A 14,587-nucleotide genomic window follows, 5' to 3' on the forward strand; every position below is an offset into this window, starting at 1 on the left:
TACAAGTTATTTAAACTTCCCCCTTACTAGTGTGTATTCTCTTTGTTTCTGTCTTTTTCTTTTGTTTTTGGTTCATATTTTTCCCCCCTGTGCCACAATAACAATGCTTTTATGGTTTAAAAAAAAAAAAAAAACTCTTTGGGGACTTTAATAAAATGTACTAAATTTATTAATTTGGGGAGAAATGGCAGTGTTATGATGTTAAGCCTTCCCACTGAAGAATATGATATATGTTTTCCCATTGGGTCACATCCCATCGATAGGGAATTTACAATGTAATAAGGCAAATGAGGTTTGCACCCAAATAGCTATAAGCAAAAACAAAAACCAAACCTGTTGCCATTGGATTGATTCTGACTCATAGCAACCCTACAGGACAGAGCAGAACTGCCCCATAGGGTTTCCAAGGAGCGGCTGGTGGATTCAAACTGCCGACTTTTTGGTTAGCAGCCGAACTCTTAACCACTACCCCACCAGGGTTTCCACTATGCCACTGGGGCTCCCAAATAGCTATAAATCCAAAACCATTGCCATCAAGTCATTCCGACTCATAGCAACCCTACAGGACAGAGGAAAACTGTTCCATAGGGTTTCCAAGAGCAACTGGTGGATTCAAACTGCTGACCTTTTGGTTAGCAGCCGTAGTTCTTAACCACTGCACCACCGGGGTTCAAAATAGCTATACTGTAAGAAAACAAAAAGTACAAATTGTAACACATGAAATTGAGAGTGAGATCTGATCTGCAAAGGATTTAAATACACATGAAATGGAAGAGGGGGAAGGTGAAAGGAGATGGCCTCTGGGGGAAAGGATGCTCAGCCAGGGCATGGGGACCTTCAAGAAACCGTTAAGAAAGCAGCTCAGCAGGTAGGGAATACAGAGTGCGGACTGTGAAGAAACAGGAGACCAAGCAAGAGAGGTGGGCTGGAGGTCGTCCACAGCTAAGAACGCCAGGACCCAGGAGTTCATTCTCATTTCAGCAGAGCAATGGGAGCCACAGCCAGCTTGGGGCCAAGAACTAGATGAGATGAGAGGCCTGTTTTAAGATCACTAAGTCAGGTGTGCAGAAGACAACCCGAGGGGAGAAGGACGCGGGCTCCATTAGAGGGCTGTTGTAATACCCCATGGGAGAGGAAGTGAGGCCTGAACCAGGGGAGTGGAAGTGAGAACAGAAAGGAAAGGAGAGATGTGACACACCTGTAGCACCAGCCACGGGAATTCAAATATTCATTAGATTAGGGAGGAAAAAGATGCTTCTACCCTTCAGCCTAGGCGAGTAGAAAGCTGGTGATGCCATTAACACAGAAGAACAAGGCCGAAGACCATGTCTGGGTGATGATCAGTTTCTTTTCAGATATGTTAAATTTTAACATGTAAGCAGAATATTCAAATAGGTATATCCTAAACTAGAACCCAAAATGTCAGAGTTGCCCTTCATCTTGCTAAGGATAGTGATAAATTTTATAACTCCTCTGGGGAAACCCAACAAATGAGCTCACTTTAATAAAATGTAGAACCTAGTCACATTCTGAGGGCTTCTCATCTTTCAGAAAAAGTTAACTACTTCTAGATCCTTCCTCAGGCTACTCAGAAAGTACTCTTCTTTAACATTGTCTTGTAACCTAGCTTGAAGAGTCTTTCCTTAAACTCTGTATCACGAGCAGGCAAGACAAAGCTATGTAATGGTGCCAGGGGTAAAAATTCAGCCAGCTCTTAGAACTAAGTAAATTCAGCCATATTTACAAATAAAATTTATGTGGGTGGTAATATTATAATGTACAAGTCCAGTTTTGTTTTAACCAAAACCTGAATTTTAAAACTGACTTACCAAATTTTACTACCAAACTATAATTTCAAGTTATCTTGTCTTATAAACCCAAGGTGGAAAGTGATTGTCAATAAAAGTTTGTTAAAGGAACATATATATAGATCCGGCATTTTCCTAAATTAAAATTTTGGTGACTCCTGGTTCGAAGACAATAACCAAAGCTGAAAGGGCAAGCTGGCAAACTATAGAAGACTCCAGAATGCTTTTATTTAGCAGGACTCAATTTGTAATACTTACATGCCAGGAAGAAAAAAAAATTGTTAATCAACTTGTAATTATATCTTTAAAAAATTAAAATGTACAAACCTCGTAATGTTCATATTCATCCACATCAAATGTCTCAAAGTCAAAAAATCCATGTTGTAACCCCTGAAAGCAGAATTTGAGTTAGTTTTGCCACACTAAATTAATAACGTCTACTAGACTGTCCTGGGAGTCCTGCTCACAAAACGATCCTCACTGATCTGGAGGAGAAAGCTTAAAACTTTTGATTTTTAGTACATATCTAGAAATTATCTTATAACATTGGTAATTTTGCTTTAAGACTCTCTTACAAATAGGAGTGAATATTTATAAAATTATGTCCCACAAATATGTCTGGAGTTCTGATTTAGATTAATTTTATATGTAAAAATAATTATATAAACTGAACATACTAGCAAATTTATAGTTCCAAGTACTGGTGACCATGCCATTAATCCATATCTAACTATGACAGAGGACAGGAGAAGAAAAATCAATTAGTCTTGGAGGTTTTGTTTTCCTTTTATCAGCAATGAGATATGTAGCAAAGAAGGCATTTTTAATTAAGAGGCCCTGCCTGTTCACTGAAACTCTACTTTGGGAGAATTTGTTTCATGGTGATAGTGTCTGACGAAGTGAAAGTGTGCTTGGCTGTTGCTACAATTTAGGAGGAAGAACTGATATTTTTAACAGCACAAAGAAAAGCTTCATACTCCTTTTTGTAATGTAATGACTGAGAACTTTTAGAAATCATCCAGCTTGCTCAGATCTAATATATTGAGGAGGACAAAGAGTCTTTTATTTCATAAACTGTGAAGCTATACAGATTGCAAAGAATACAAAACCATGAGTACTTTTTAAAAATTACATGATAGAGTCATTAAAAATAGAAGAAGCTATTCAGCCAAGCTCAAGCAGATCTATCTTAGAAAATACTTTCAAGACCGGTGTTTTTCAAAACACGGACCACCTACATCAGAAGCACTTAGGGTAACTAGTAACAATACAGATACCAAAACCCCATCCCACAACTACTAAACCAGAATCTCTGCGGGTGGGGATCAGGGTCAGCATTTTTCACAAGACTTCCTAGGTGATTCTTATGTGCTAAATTCTGACAACAGTGGTTTAATCAGCCCCTACAGAATAATCAGAACAAGCTGTTTAAATGATTTCACCTTTAAACAAAACAACTTAGTTCATTCACGGGCTCCATTTCAAAGAAAATAGCGAGAAAAAAAATACTAACTGAGCTATCCACTCTTCTTCTTTTTATTTAAAGTGTGTTTTGTTTTCACAGAATATGAACTATGCTTATGCAATGTTAATACATTAAAATCAGAAAGATATGCTTCCAAAAAAGGCAATAAGGTAGCCATACTTCATGTACGTTCTTAGGAGGCTACTCACTGCGGTGACAATCAGCCGGGACATGGCGTATCAGGTAAGGGAACACAAAGCACAGGTAATGCATCTCAGTTACTCAGAAACATGTTGAAGGCGCTAATGTCAGGTCACCTAAATTTTCATCTATGTTTGGGCAAAATAAACCCCAACATTGGGCAAACAGTAAGTTTACAGAAGCTCTTATGAACAAAGTCACACCTTTCCTTTACCACAGGAAGGATGTCATAAATTTCAGTATCGAATTACCGGTTACCATAGTAACAGGCAGGCTATTCCAGCGTGAACTCTTTCTGAATTCCATGTTGTGTTATAAAATATATGGCCTATATCCAAGGTGAGGGAAAGTACAATAATGGTAATAGTGACAGAAAATAAGTTATATATACATTTTCCCCCTGAAGCATATTTTTTTTAAAGGCCGTTAACTGTGGCTTATGTATTGGGTAACATCTCTACAAAGGTCTTTAATTGACCTGCATGCTGGTCATATTATTTGCAGGGGGTGGGCTACAGTATCTGTATAGCTTCAGCAAAAGGAAAGGTATTTGAAACACCTTAAGGTTTTACAGAGTTTAAATTCATTTTAAAATGAAATATCAAAATCAGAAACACATAAAGCAGGTAGCACATTCATCACACCAATTTTCTCAACTCAAAATATAGTTAAATCAGTTTTGTATTACATCTGAGGGAAAAGAAAAAAAAACAAGCTAGAATCACTACTGATACTATATTTATAATCCACAGTGATCTCTGCCAATGGGTTGTGCAATATGTACATTCCAGACTGATAACAAACCATGGCAAATGTTTAAGATGAAATTAGGTACTTTAAACTCTCATTACAAATCACAGCCTAGTTTGCATGACTCTTCAGATTATAAATTAATATTTCTAAAACATATCCCCAAAGTTCTCAGGGATCTTTTAGATAAACTTCTTTATTTTATATATAAACAAACAATTATGACTTGGTTCTCAAACTATACCCACTGCCGTCGAGTCGACTGCGACTCATAGCGACCCTATAGAACAGAGTAGAACTGCCCCAGAGAGTTTCCAAGGAGTGCCTGGTGGACTCAAACTGCTGACCTCTTGGTTAGCAGCCATAGCACTTAACTACTACGCCACCAGGGTTTCCTCTCAAACCAAAGCATGCATCAAATCACCTGGAGGGATTATTCAGAGTTCCTGTTCAGTAGGCCTGGGGTAGGCCGCAGAATTTGCATTTCCAACAAGTCTGCACACACTGAGAACCACTGACTTATGATATGTTTTTATATGATATCAGAAAGAACTCTGGATTGAATCAGGAAATCTGAGTTATAATTAGCTCTCCTAACAGCTCCCTTGCACCCTGAGAGAACGACTTAACCTCTCTGGGCTTGTTTCCTCATCTGTAAAAAAGGGATAATAATATCTGACCTACCTACTATTTCATGGGCCTGTAATAATATCCAATTAGAAAACCAGTGTAGAAATGTTCTCCTCCACACCAACAGAGGAGAGCAGTGGCTTAGATAATTTCCTTTCTCCTCCCACACCTAGACCCAGCCTGAAATGAAGCTAAGGGGTGGCAAAGCGATGTCACAGCCACAGCGGCAGATAGCAGAGGTGATAAACCTGCCCCAGAACACAAAGAATTTAAGAGAGACGGGGCTTACACAAGGAGTCACAAAGTTACCCCTTGTTTGCCCTACGGTCTGTATTTTACAAATCCATCATCGTTCAAGAAGTGAAGAGCCTTTTGCTTAGGGGCTCCCCTCTCTTCTATCTAACAACAAACAAGATGTTAAGATTATTCCTTTTTCATATTTTTAAACTCCTGTGTCAACTACAGCAAGGAGAATGGTTATTACCTTTCTGATTCCCTGCAAACAGTCGAGGATGGTGAGATTGTAAGTGCAATTTCCAAAGGAAGCATCCCTATAAACAGAAATAAACTTCATATTAAAAACTTGCATCTGGAATATTCAAATAACAAAACGCCAAAGTCAGCTGGAGGCATGCTTGTTTGGCTTCACGGCTGTCAACATGGTAAACTTAGGTATCTCGGCAGATCTTACTAGTTTACTCCCGAAGCTTAACTGCAGCACTTCTGAAATTGCTTTAATCCAATAGGCAGAATTAATAAGAAAGTAGATTTAAGAGCCTGAACTCTGGAGTCAGATTGCTTTGGTTCAAATTCCAATTCTGCCCCGTACTAGCTAAGTAAGATCTTGAGCAAGTTATTTTACTTCTTCATTCCCTCAGCTGTAAAATAAAATTAACCAAAGTAATTACCATTCATAGGCTTGTTACCAGGTTATATAAAATAATATGTAAAGTTCTTAGTATAGTATCTGACACGTAGGAAACACTTTATAAATATTGGGACTGCTGTTTAACAGTGAATCGCACTGTTTCACTAAGTAAAACATTGATCGTTACGAGAGGTATTCTGACAGACAAATGAGCACCTGTCAGGAATATGGTGAATATAAGCATAAAACGGTAAGTGGGACAATATGTGTAGGTCAACAGAACCTAACAGTCATTCTTATGGGTTAAATACTCCCCTCCCGTCAATTAAAAAAAAAATGCAGTCATGCTTCCAAACAATCTCCTCTCAGCATCACTGGGCGCCATAAGAGGTTCTAATGCATCATGAAGTGATCAAAAGGAGTGGGAGCCTACTGTACCGAAATTGAGTGCTTCATGCTTTATTTAAGTTTTTAGAGCAACTTAGCAGACCCACTTTAGGCAACATAAAACTAAAGTATCAAGTTCAGGTCAGTGAAGCAAGAACTGGCCCTGGAGCTTTAACACTAGCAACGTTCCAAGGTGTCCAAGGCAAGAAACTTGACCTCAGGCTCTCAGTCTCTCTGCCCAGCCTCCACGGCTGACCCAAGGGAACAGAGCTGTCAGGCACCTGCCAGGACAAAGCCAACTGTGTCACAGGCGGCCGAAGGGCAGCAGGGTAGGGGTGCCAGACGACGCTCTGGGGAGAGAAATCAACCTTTAAGGGCTTTAACACCTAATTAACATAAATGTAAGTTTTCTATCAGGAACCATACCGATGTAACCTGAACCTAAGCCCTGAACTGTAATGCAGCTGCAGCAGCACTGAGTTGCAGTATCCTGACAGCCAAGCATAAAAATAGTAAGTCAGCAAAGCAATTTAACAGAAACGTTTCTTAAGCCCTGAAACTTCCCGGTTAACCTATGTAAATACGAGGGGTTATTCCAGATATTTAAGTCTGATTTCAAGTGTTCTCTTTTAAAATGCCATCTAAACTCATTTTCAAATTTCTTATGAAGATGTAAATCATATATTAAGAAGCAAAATTTTAACAGACAAAACTGGATTAAAGAATAGCTGGGCATCTAAGATAAAATGCTAGGTTATATAAATAACCACACAGCCATCTACAGGCACATGTCTCTTTGGGGCAAGGGCTCAGAATCTTTTTCTGCCATGAACTCCTGCAGCAATGAAGTCTGTGGACTCCTTTACTCAGAACAGTGTTCTAAAATGCATAAAATGTATGGGATTAACAGAAATCTGACTCAGTCAAATTGAAATACAGTTATCAAAATATATTTTAAAATGATAATACAGTAGTATGTATTTTTTATTAATATATTATATAACAAGATTTACTGGTAGGTCTAATTGCTGTAATTTTGATGAAGGAAGGAGCGTAATTTTTTATATGTAACAACTTTAACATAATATAAAAACGTCTGCAATTTCTATTGTGACCATATTTACTGGTAGGTCTAATTGCTGTAATTTTGATGAAGGAAGGAGCGTAATTTTTTATATGTAACAACTTTAACATAATATAAAAACGTCTACAATTTCTATTGTGACCATAGCCCCCCCAAAAAAACCATATGTTGTTAATACTACTGTTGTTTCCAACATTTATAACTGAATGCTATGTTGTAAGCTGCAAGATTAGTGAAAATAAAGATTTTTTTTTTTTCTCATCTAAATTCACAGAATCTTTGAATTCTCTCCATAGACCCAGGTTAAAAATTATTTGGTTAAAAAATTAAAAAAAAAAAACTTCTTTGTATTTTTTTTGTCTTTTTTTTTTTAACTTCTTTGTATTTAAAGAGAGTAAAAAAAAGATATGAGAATTGAAGGTACCCCTTATTCCCTCAAGTATATTTTCCTACTCACAGACTCAGCTAAATAATTTCACAAATATGAGTTACCAGAGAAAGCTACAGACTTAGTCTTTCTGACGGTCTGCAAAGCATGGCAAGACTTTCATGATACCTCTTATTCTATTACAGCCACAATTTTTATCAGTGACTGAAAAGATTGCTACGGTGACTTGCTGAATTTTGTTCAACTGCATTGTTATATAAAATGGAGGTCAGGAGGTAGGAAACCACCAGGCTCTACTCACCTCAAAAGTCCCTTTCCACTCTTTCTCATTCAACACTATTATTCTTTCTTTCCTGTCCATATCTCTCTCCAGGATTCTTTGCAACAGAATTTAAACATTTTCAGATCTCTCATCTTTTAACAAACCATCCAAAACTTCTTCCTCGGAATACTCTCTTCTCTTGGTTCCTGGATTTTCCTTTTCCTCTCCAACCACTAATCCTTCCCAATTTCCTTTGAAAAGTCATCCTTTTCCTTATCTTTAAACATTAGATATCCTTAAGGTTCAATCCCAGTCCAAATTCTTCTCACTCTATACTTTCTCCCTAGACCAGTGGTTCTCAAACTTTTACATGCATCAACATCACCTGGATGGATCAGTAAAACACGGATTACTGGGCCCCATCCCCAGCGTTTCTGATTCAGTAAACCTGGGGGAGGAGGGATCCCTGAGAACATGCATTTCTAACAAGTTCCCAGGAGATACTAATGCTGATGTTGCTGGTCCAGGGACCACATGTAGTGAACCACAGCCCTAGACAATCTCATCTACATAGATTATCATCTGCCAGTCACCCTCAAATTTAATTCTTTAGCACAAATCCCTTCTTAAAACTCCAAAACATTATAAACCAACTACCCACATGGCATTTCTACTTGGGTGCCTTAAAGGAATCTCAAACTCTTCGTGTAAGAAGAAACCTGAATCTGCCCTCACTCCCCCCAAAAACAATAACGTGGCTCTCCAGCACTTCCTATCTCAGTAAAAAATACAACTTCCACATTGTCCAAGCTAGATCTTGAAGTCCCTCCATCTGTCTCATTCCCCTCACCCTATACTCTACTATGTCCCATCGTTCTTCTCTCTTAGATTATCTCTGAGATTATCCCTTTGTGTGTCTTCCCTCCAACTCCACTGGTACCTCTCACGTAGACTATGGCAACAGTCGTCCTACATCTACTCTTAGTCTTTCTAACCAGTTGTCTTCACTGTAGCCAGAGTGCTATTTAAAACAAAACAAAACAAAAAAACCAAATCTGATCTGTTTATTCCTCAGCTGCAACTCTTCATTAACTTCTCACTGTTTTCAAAGTAAAGCTCAAATCCTCAATAGGGCTACAAGAGCCTGTGGAATCTGGCTCTGCCTGCCCCTCCCCCTCACCCGCTCTCTGTGCCCCATCACAGTGGCCCTCCCTGAGCCCCTCTGACAGGGTGCTTTGCTCGCACCACAGAACCCTAGTCACATCTGCCTGGAATGTTCTTCCTTCCTACTCACCTTTGCCTCAGTTGCTCCTACTCATCCTTCAGATCTCAACTCAAAGATCACTTCTCTCAGGCAAAAATCCCCAACCCTATACTGGGTAGATGAGACCCCCAAACCTCTTTTTCATTGAACTTTTTTACAGTTTGAAACTATACCCTGCATGCTTATTTGATTCTTCTGCCTCTCTCTGTAACAGGCTCAGAGAAGGTGGGATCTATACATTTTCTACTAACCGCTGTCTCCCCAGCACCTAATACAGTGCCTGACACAAAATAATAAATGTTTGTAGGTAATTTTTTAATTAAATAAAGAAGTAGCTCACCCCAAGAAAACATTCTATGAACACGTTTCTTAACCAAGTAGCCTTAATACCTCAATGCCCACTAATAAGAAAAGCTTTTTTTCACATTAACCCAAAATCCCTTCTGTCCATTTAAGATCATTTCCTATTGTTCTCTTCTCCAAAGGTATATTAATTGAATAAGACTAAAAGCAGTGATGCTCAAAGTAGTTTTCTCTTCCTTTGTCAAATGCTATTAAATACAGTTTTATTTTAACCCAAGCACTTTAAGAGAAGCTACAAGGAGTTTTTAGGATTTAAATCACTGTACCAATGTGCTAAAATAGATGTTTCAAAAAGTTTTAAACTGTCAGTTTTTATTGCAGTTACAGTTCCCAGGTGCTTACTTTAACTCTGGGTTTGCTCATTCATTCACGTTTATTGGGCCAAACATTTATTGAGTTAGATAAGAGGACATGTTGTATTTTTCCACCTGCCTCATAAAGAAACACTGTAATCCCATACATTTCCACTGAGGGGAAAGGTTTGCACACTCCTTGCTGACTGAGAGAACTACAGCTTTTGTCTTTATCAGTCATGATAATTTTACCATGTATTGCACATTACTCTCTTGAACAGGTAAACTCAAGGATGCTCTTCATTCGGGAATTAAGGTCATCCCCAAACACCCAGGGTTTTCTAATTGTTCATCTCTGCTGAAGAATAAATCATGTGTCTCTAACCCCCAATACAGAAGACTAAAAAAAAAAATACAGAAGACCAGAGACATCCAAATACAAATTTAGATGGTCAACCTCATACATGACCATCTAAAACAGGGGCAGATTATCCAATAAGCAAGGGAAATTGTTCACTAAAGATTATTAAGTAAGTACAAGTAAGCCCATGCTTCCCTTGCTTAGAGGGTCAACCACCCCATCAGAGATCATAAACTTGAAAAGACGCTTTGATTCTGCAGGAAGGTGCTGTGGCTGGGAGAGGGACAGATGCCAGCCATACCTAGAAGCAGAACCTTTGATGTGGTGAAAAAATGTGAAACTGTTCACTACAGATGATCTGGTAAGCAAGGTAAGCACTGTGCTTACCTTGCCTATTGGATACTCTGTTTCTGCATCTAAACTCCATCCATCCTGGCAATTCTATCATTCTAAATGTGACTTCTGGAATAGTGGTCAACTGAGCCAAAAAGGTATCATGAAGTGATTATAAAAATCCACATAACTATGACTTTGGGGGGCAGAGGGAGTTGCAGTCAATAAATATTTGTTGGATGAAAAACTAAATGAATGAATTTTGAGTAGAAGGAGTAATTGGAATGGTTTGTGTTTATATTTTTGCATTTATTTTGCAGAGAAGCAGTAGAAGAAAAACTAAATTTAGGAAAACTAGAATCATCATCCACAATTAGATACTAAGAGAAAGGGCTGACTCACTGGTATCCCAGAGCTGGCTTGTACAGGCTCTCAAGAGTTGGCTATTAAATACTCAGAAATTCTAAGAGGCCAAATCAGCCATGGTGGGAGTATTTATACAACAGAAATCAGCAAATGCTTTTTACTTAGACAGCCAGCTTACCAACACACCACTGCTTGTAATCAAGAGTCTAAGAGATAATTCAGAATGAAGCAGCTTGGTAAATACAAATAATGAGGAGATGAAACCAAAGATGGTGAACATGTTTACGTAAAACAATGAAAAAGCATTTCTGGAAATAAAGTGTTTTAAAATGAAGAAAGAATGAAGAAGAGAGGCACAATGTTTACAATGTAGAAACCACACTAAAGAATAAAAAAAGAATGATAAATGGAGTAAGAGCTATTAGGCATGATTACGATCTACGTATGTCCCAATTCCATCAACCTCTGTAAATTCTCAGAATAACAAGCAGTTGGTAGACCCAAAAAAACCCAGTGCCGTCAAGTCAATTCCGACTCATAGTGACCCTATAGAACAGAGTAGAACTGGCCCCATAGAGTTTCCAAGGAGCACCTGGTGGATTCGAACTGCCGGCCCTTTGGTTAGCAGCCATAGCACTTAACCACTATGCCACCAGGGTTTCCAGCAGTTGGTAGGAGTACAAATATCTGCAGAGCAATGGGTTGGAAAAGGGTTTCAAAAAGTAATCAACGCCATCTTCCAAGCACTGAACTGAATCCCATCTGCAGAGCCACCACAAGACCATGAGCTTCTGAAGAATAGGGAATATATCCCTTCATGTTCGTATGCCCAGAGTCTAGTATTATGCTGTAGATGCTGTCGAATGAATGAATAAAGGAATGATCACTACCAGAAGGCCATTCGGCTTATGGCTGGACATCCCTAATGGCTGGGATCTCTTGACCTATCAAAGCAAAAACTATATAAAGCAATCTTTAATCATAAACTATATACAATTGCAAAATCATACTCTAGATCATCACTGTCCAATGGAAATATAATGTCAGCCAGAAATGAGAGCTGTATATGTAATTCAAAATTTTCTCAGAACCATATTAAAGTAAAAATAAGCAAGTGAAATTAATATTAACAATATAAAGTTTATTTAATTCAATATATGCAAATATGATCCTTTCAACATGTAAGCAACATAATTACATTTTACATTCTTTTTTCATACTAAATTTTTGAAATTCAATTTGTATATTAAACTTAGTCTATCTCAATTTAGACAAGCCAAATTTCAAATGCTCAAAAGCACATTTAGCTGGTAGCTACCATACTACACGCTCAGCCCTAGACTACATTGTATATATACTTGGGCACTAGATAAATTATTTGACACAATTGTCCAACATATACTTTGGCTTTCAGTCTCTGAACAAATCCATGACATATATTTACCAGTTACAGGGATAAGATAAGAGTTGATTGCTAGTATCATTTAGGCCTAAAAGATAAAAATGCATTTGATAAGAATTAGTGGGGAGAACGAAGTTGTGGACAACTCTTTAAAAGAGCAAAATCAAAGGGCATCATGGGGCAGGGCCAAAAGCTGAGCAGTACCAGTACTTAAAAAGCAGATCACAGAATCTCCTCCTCCTCAGATTTAACATAAAACTACACACTAATCACTTTGCTCATCTGAAGTAACAGAGATGTATAAAAAATGAATTCTTTACAACCATTAAAAACAATGCAAAAGCACAGCAAACGTGTAAAACGGCATCGGGCAGTGCCTGACCTCCTTTAACTTCACAAGGCAGAAGGAGAACCAAGATCAACAGCCCTAGGCTGATTCCCATGAGGTGGTGGTCAGACACACCTCTTCTCTCCACCATCTCTACCAATTCTGACACCAACTGTCCTTCCCACAGCACTCTACTGGTTTGGATAATTCACTTTTCCAACGGCCACACAGAACTCACAGACCACATTCACAATTAGGGGGTTTGTTAGGGAAGAAGCAGTTACAATTCAGGCTGAGGAACACTCAGAATACAGTTCTTCCATGAGGATAACATCTTCCCAGCTATGCTCGAAGGCACTCCTCTCCCTGGGCCTAGGCCTCTGCCCAAAGGCACTCGGCTTTCTCTCTCCATGGGCGCAGTCTCCTCCTGCCGGGTCTCTCCTTCCTTGGTGGTAGTGGGCTCTTCCCTCTGCTCTAGAATTGGCTTTCTTTCAAGGCAAAACTGACCAATCCCCTCAGTGAGCCACAATTACCCTATCGCATCCAAAAACCAAACCCACTGCCGTCGAGTCAATTCCGACTCATAGCAACCCTATGGGACAGAGTAGAACTGCTCCATAGAGTTTCCAAGGAGCACCTGGTGGATTTGAACTGCTGGCCTTTTGGTTAGCAGCCGTAGCACTTAACCACTACACCACCAGGGTTTCCCCATCACACAGTCCCACCCAATCACCTGGGTGGGAGTTGCAAGGCAATGGCTAGAAAGGCCACACACAGAAGTAATTAATTGCACCGAAAACAGTTATGGTAAAATCTTAAATAAAGAACAGGCTACAAGTTAAAAAAGAAAGAATTCTAAATCATGGCTTAAAATGCTGGTCACATAAAGTCAGCAGAATAGAATAAATCTAAAATTAGCAATAACAGGCACCAGAAAAACAGACCAAAGGCCTTTTAACAACATCTGAGCGTCACCCATTTAGCCACATTCATTTAGGTTTAAAAATAAAAATGGTAATTTATCTTGACGTCTGGTAGAGGGGGAAAAAAGTATCTCATTTAATAGGCATTCAACAAAATAATTCTTACTGTGTTCATTAAAGTGATTGCCATCCTATTCCAAACAATCTTTGTCAACTAAGGCTGGCTTTTGGAAGTATACTATAAAAAGTACAAGAAGTTTGGCAGTAACCTTACTACAGAAAGTTTGCTAACACTCATCTAGGATCATACAAACAAAAAACAGAAATAGCAAAATCCTGGTGTGAGCCAATTTTCACAATGCAAATCATTGAACCACTGTCTTGTTCCAGCTGATAAAAAAACAGAATAGATGTAACTCACCTCTTTCTGTTCTCAGATCCTGTATAAAAAACCCATTGCCATTGAGTCAGTTGTGACTCATAGTGACCCTATAGGACAGAGTAGAATTGTCCTCACAGTGTTTCCTAGGCTATAATCTTTACAGAAAACAGACTGCCACATCTTTCTCCCCATGGAGAAGTTGGTAGGTCTGAAATGCCAACCTTTCAGTTAGCAGCTGAGCACTTAACCACTGCGCCACCAGGGCTTCTTCAAATCCTTATAAACCAAATGAAACCCATTGCCATCAAGTCAATTCTGACTCACAGCGACCCAACAGATAAACTCTTAACCACTGAGCCACCAGGGCTCCCAGATCCTATATAAAAAACAAACCCAGTGCTGTCAAGTTGGTTCTGACTCATAGTGACCCTACAGGACAGAGTAGAACTGCCCCATAGAGTTTCCAAGGAGCGCCTGGCAGATTCAAACAGCTGACCGTTTGGTTAGCAGCCACAGCACCTAACCACTACACCACCAGGGTTTCCAGATCCTATATAAACCCAGTGCCGTCGAGCTGATACCAACTCATAGCGACCCTATAGGACAGAGTAGAACTGCCCCATAGAGTTTCCAATGAGCGCCTAGTGGATTCCAACTGCCAACCCTTTGGTTAGCAGCTGTAGCACTTAACCACTATGCCACCAGGGTTTCCAGATCCTATATAGTGGT

General features: G+C 39.0%; 1 protein-coding gene across 3 annotated transcripts in view; it reads right to left on the reverse strand.

Annotated features, from left to right (window-relative positions):
• Positions 1-14,587, reverse strand: part of CDC14A (cell division cycle 14A) — a 189,180-nt gene that overhangs the window by 91,016 nt on the left and 83,577 nt on the right. For all 3 annotated transcript variants that reach the window (XM_064282489.1, XM_064282490.1, XM_064282488.1), the window contains 2 exons: positions 5,339-5,405; positions 2,136-2,198 (listed from right to left, as the gene is read on the reverse strand). In XM_064282489.1, the coding sequence (XP_064138559.1) occupies positions 2,136-2,198; positions 5,339-5,405 (130 nt within the window). The remainder of the gene's footprint in view (positions 1-2,135; positions 2,199-5,338; positions 5,406-14,587) is intronic.

Source organism: Loxodonta africana, chromosome 3 (genome assembly GCF_030014295.1).
Source record: "Loxodonta africana isolate mLoxAfr1 chromosome 3, mLoxAfr1.hap2, whole genome shotgun sequence".
In the NCBI taxonomy this organism is placed as follows: domain Eukaryota; kingdom Metazoa; phylum Chordata; class Mammalia; order Proboscidea; family Elephantidae; genus Loxodonta; species Loxodonta africana.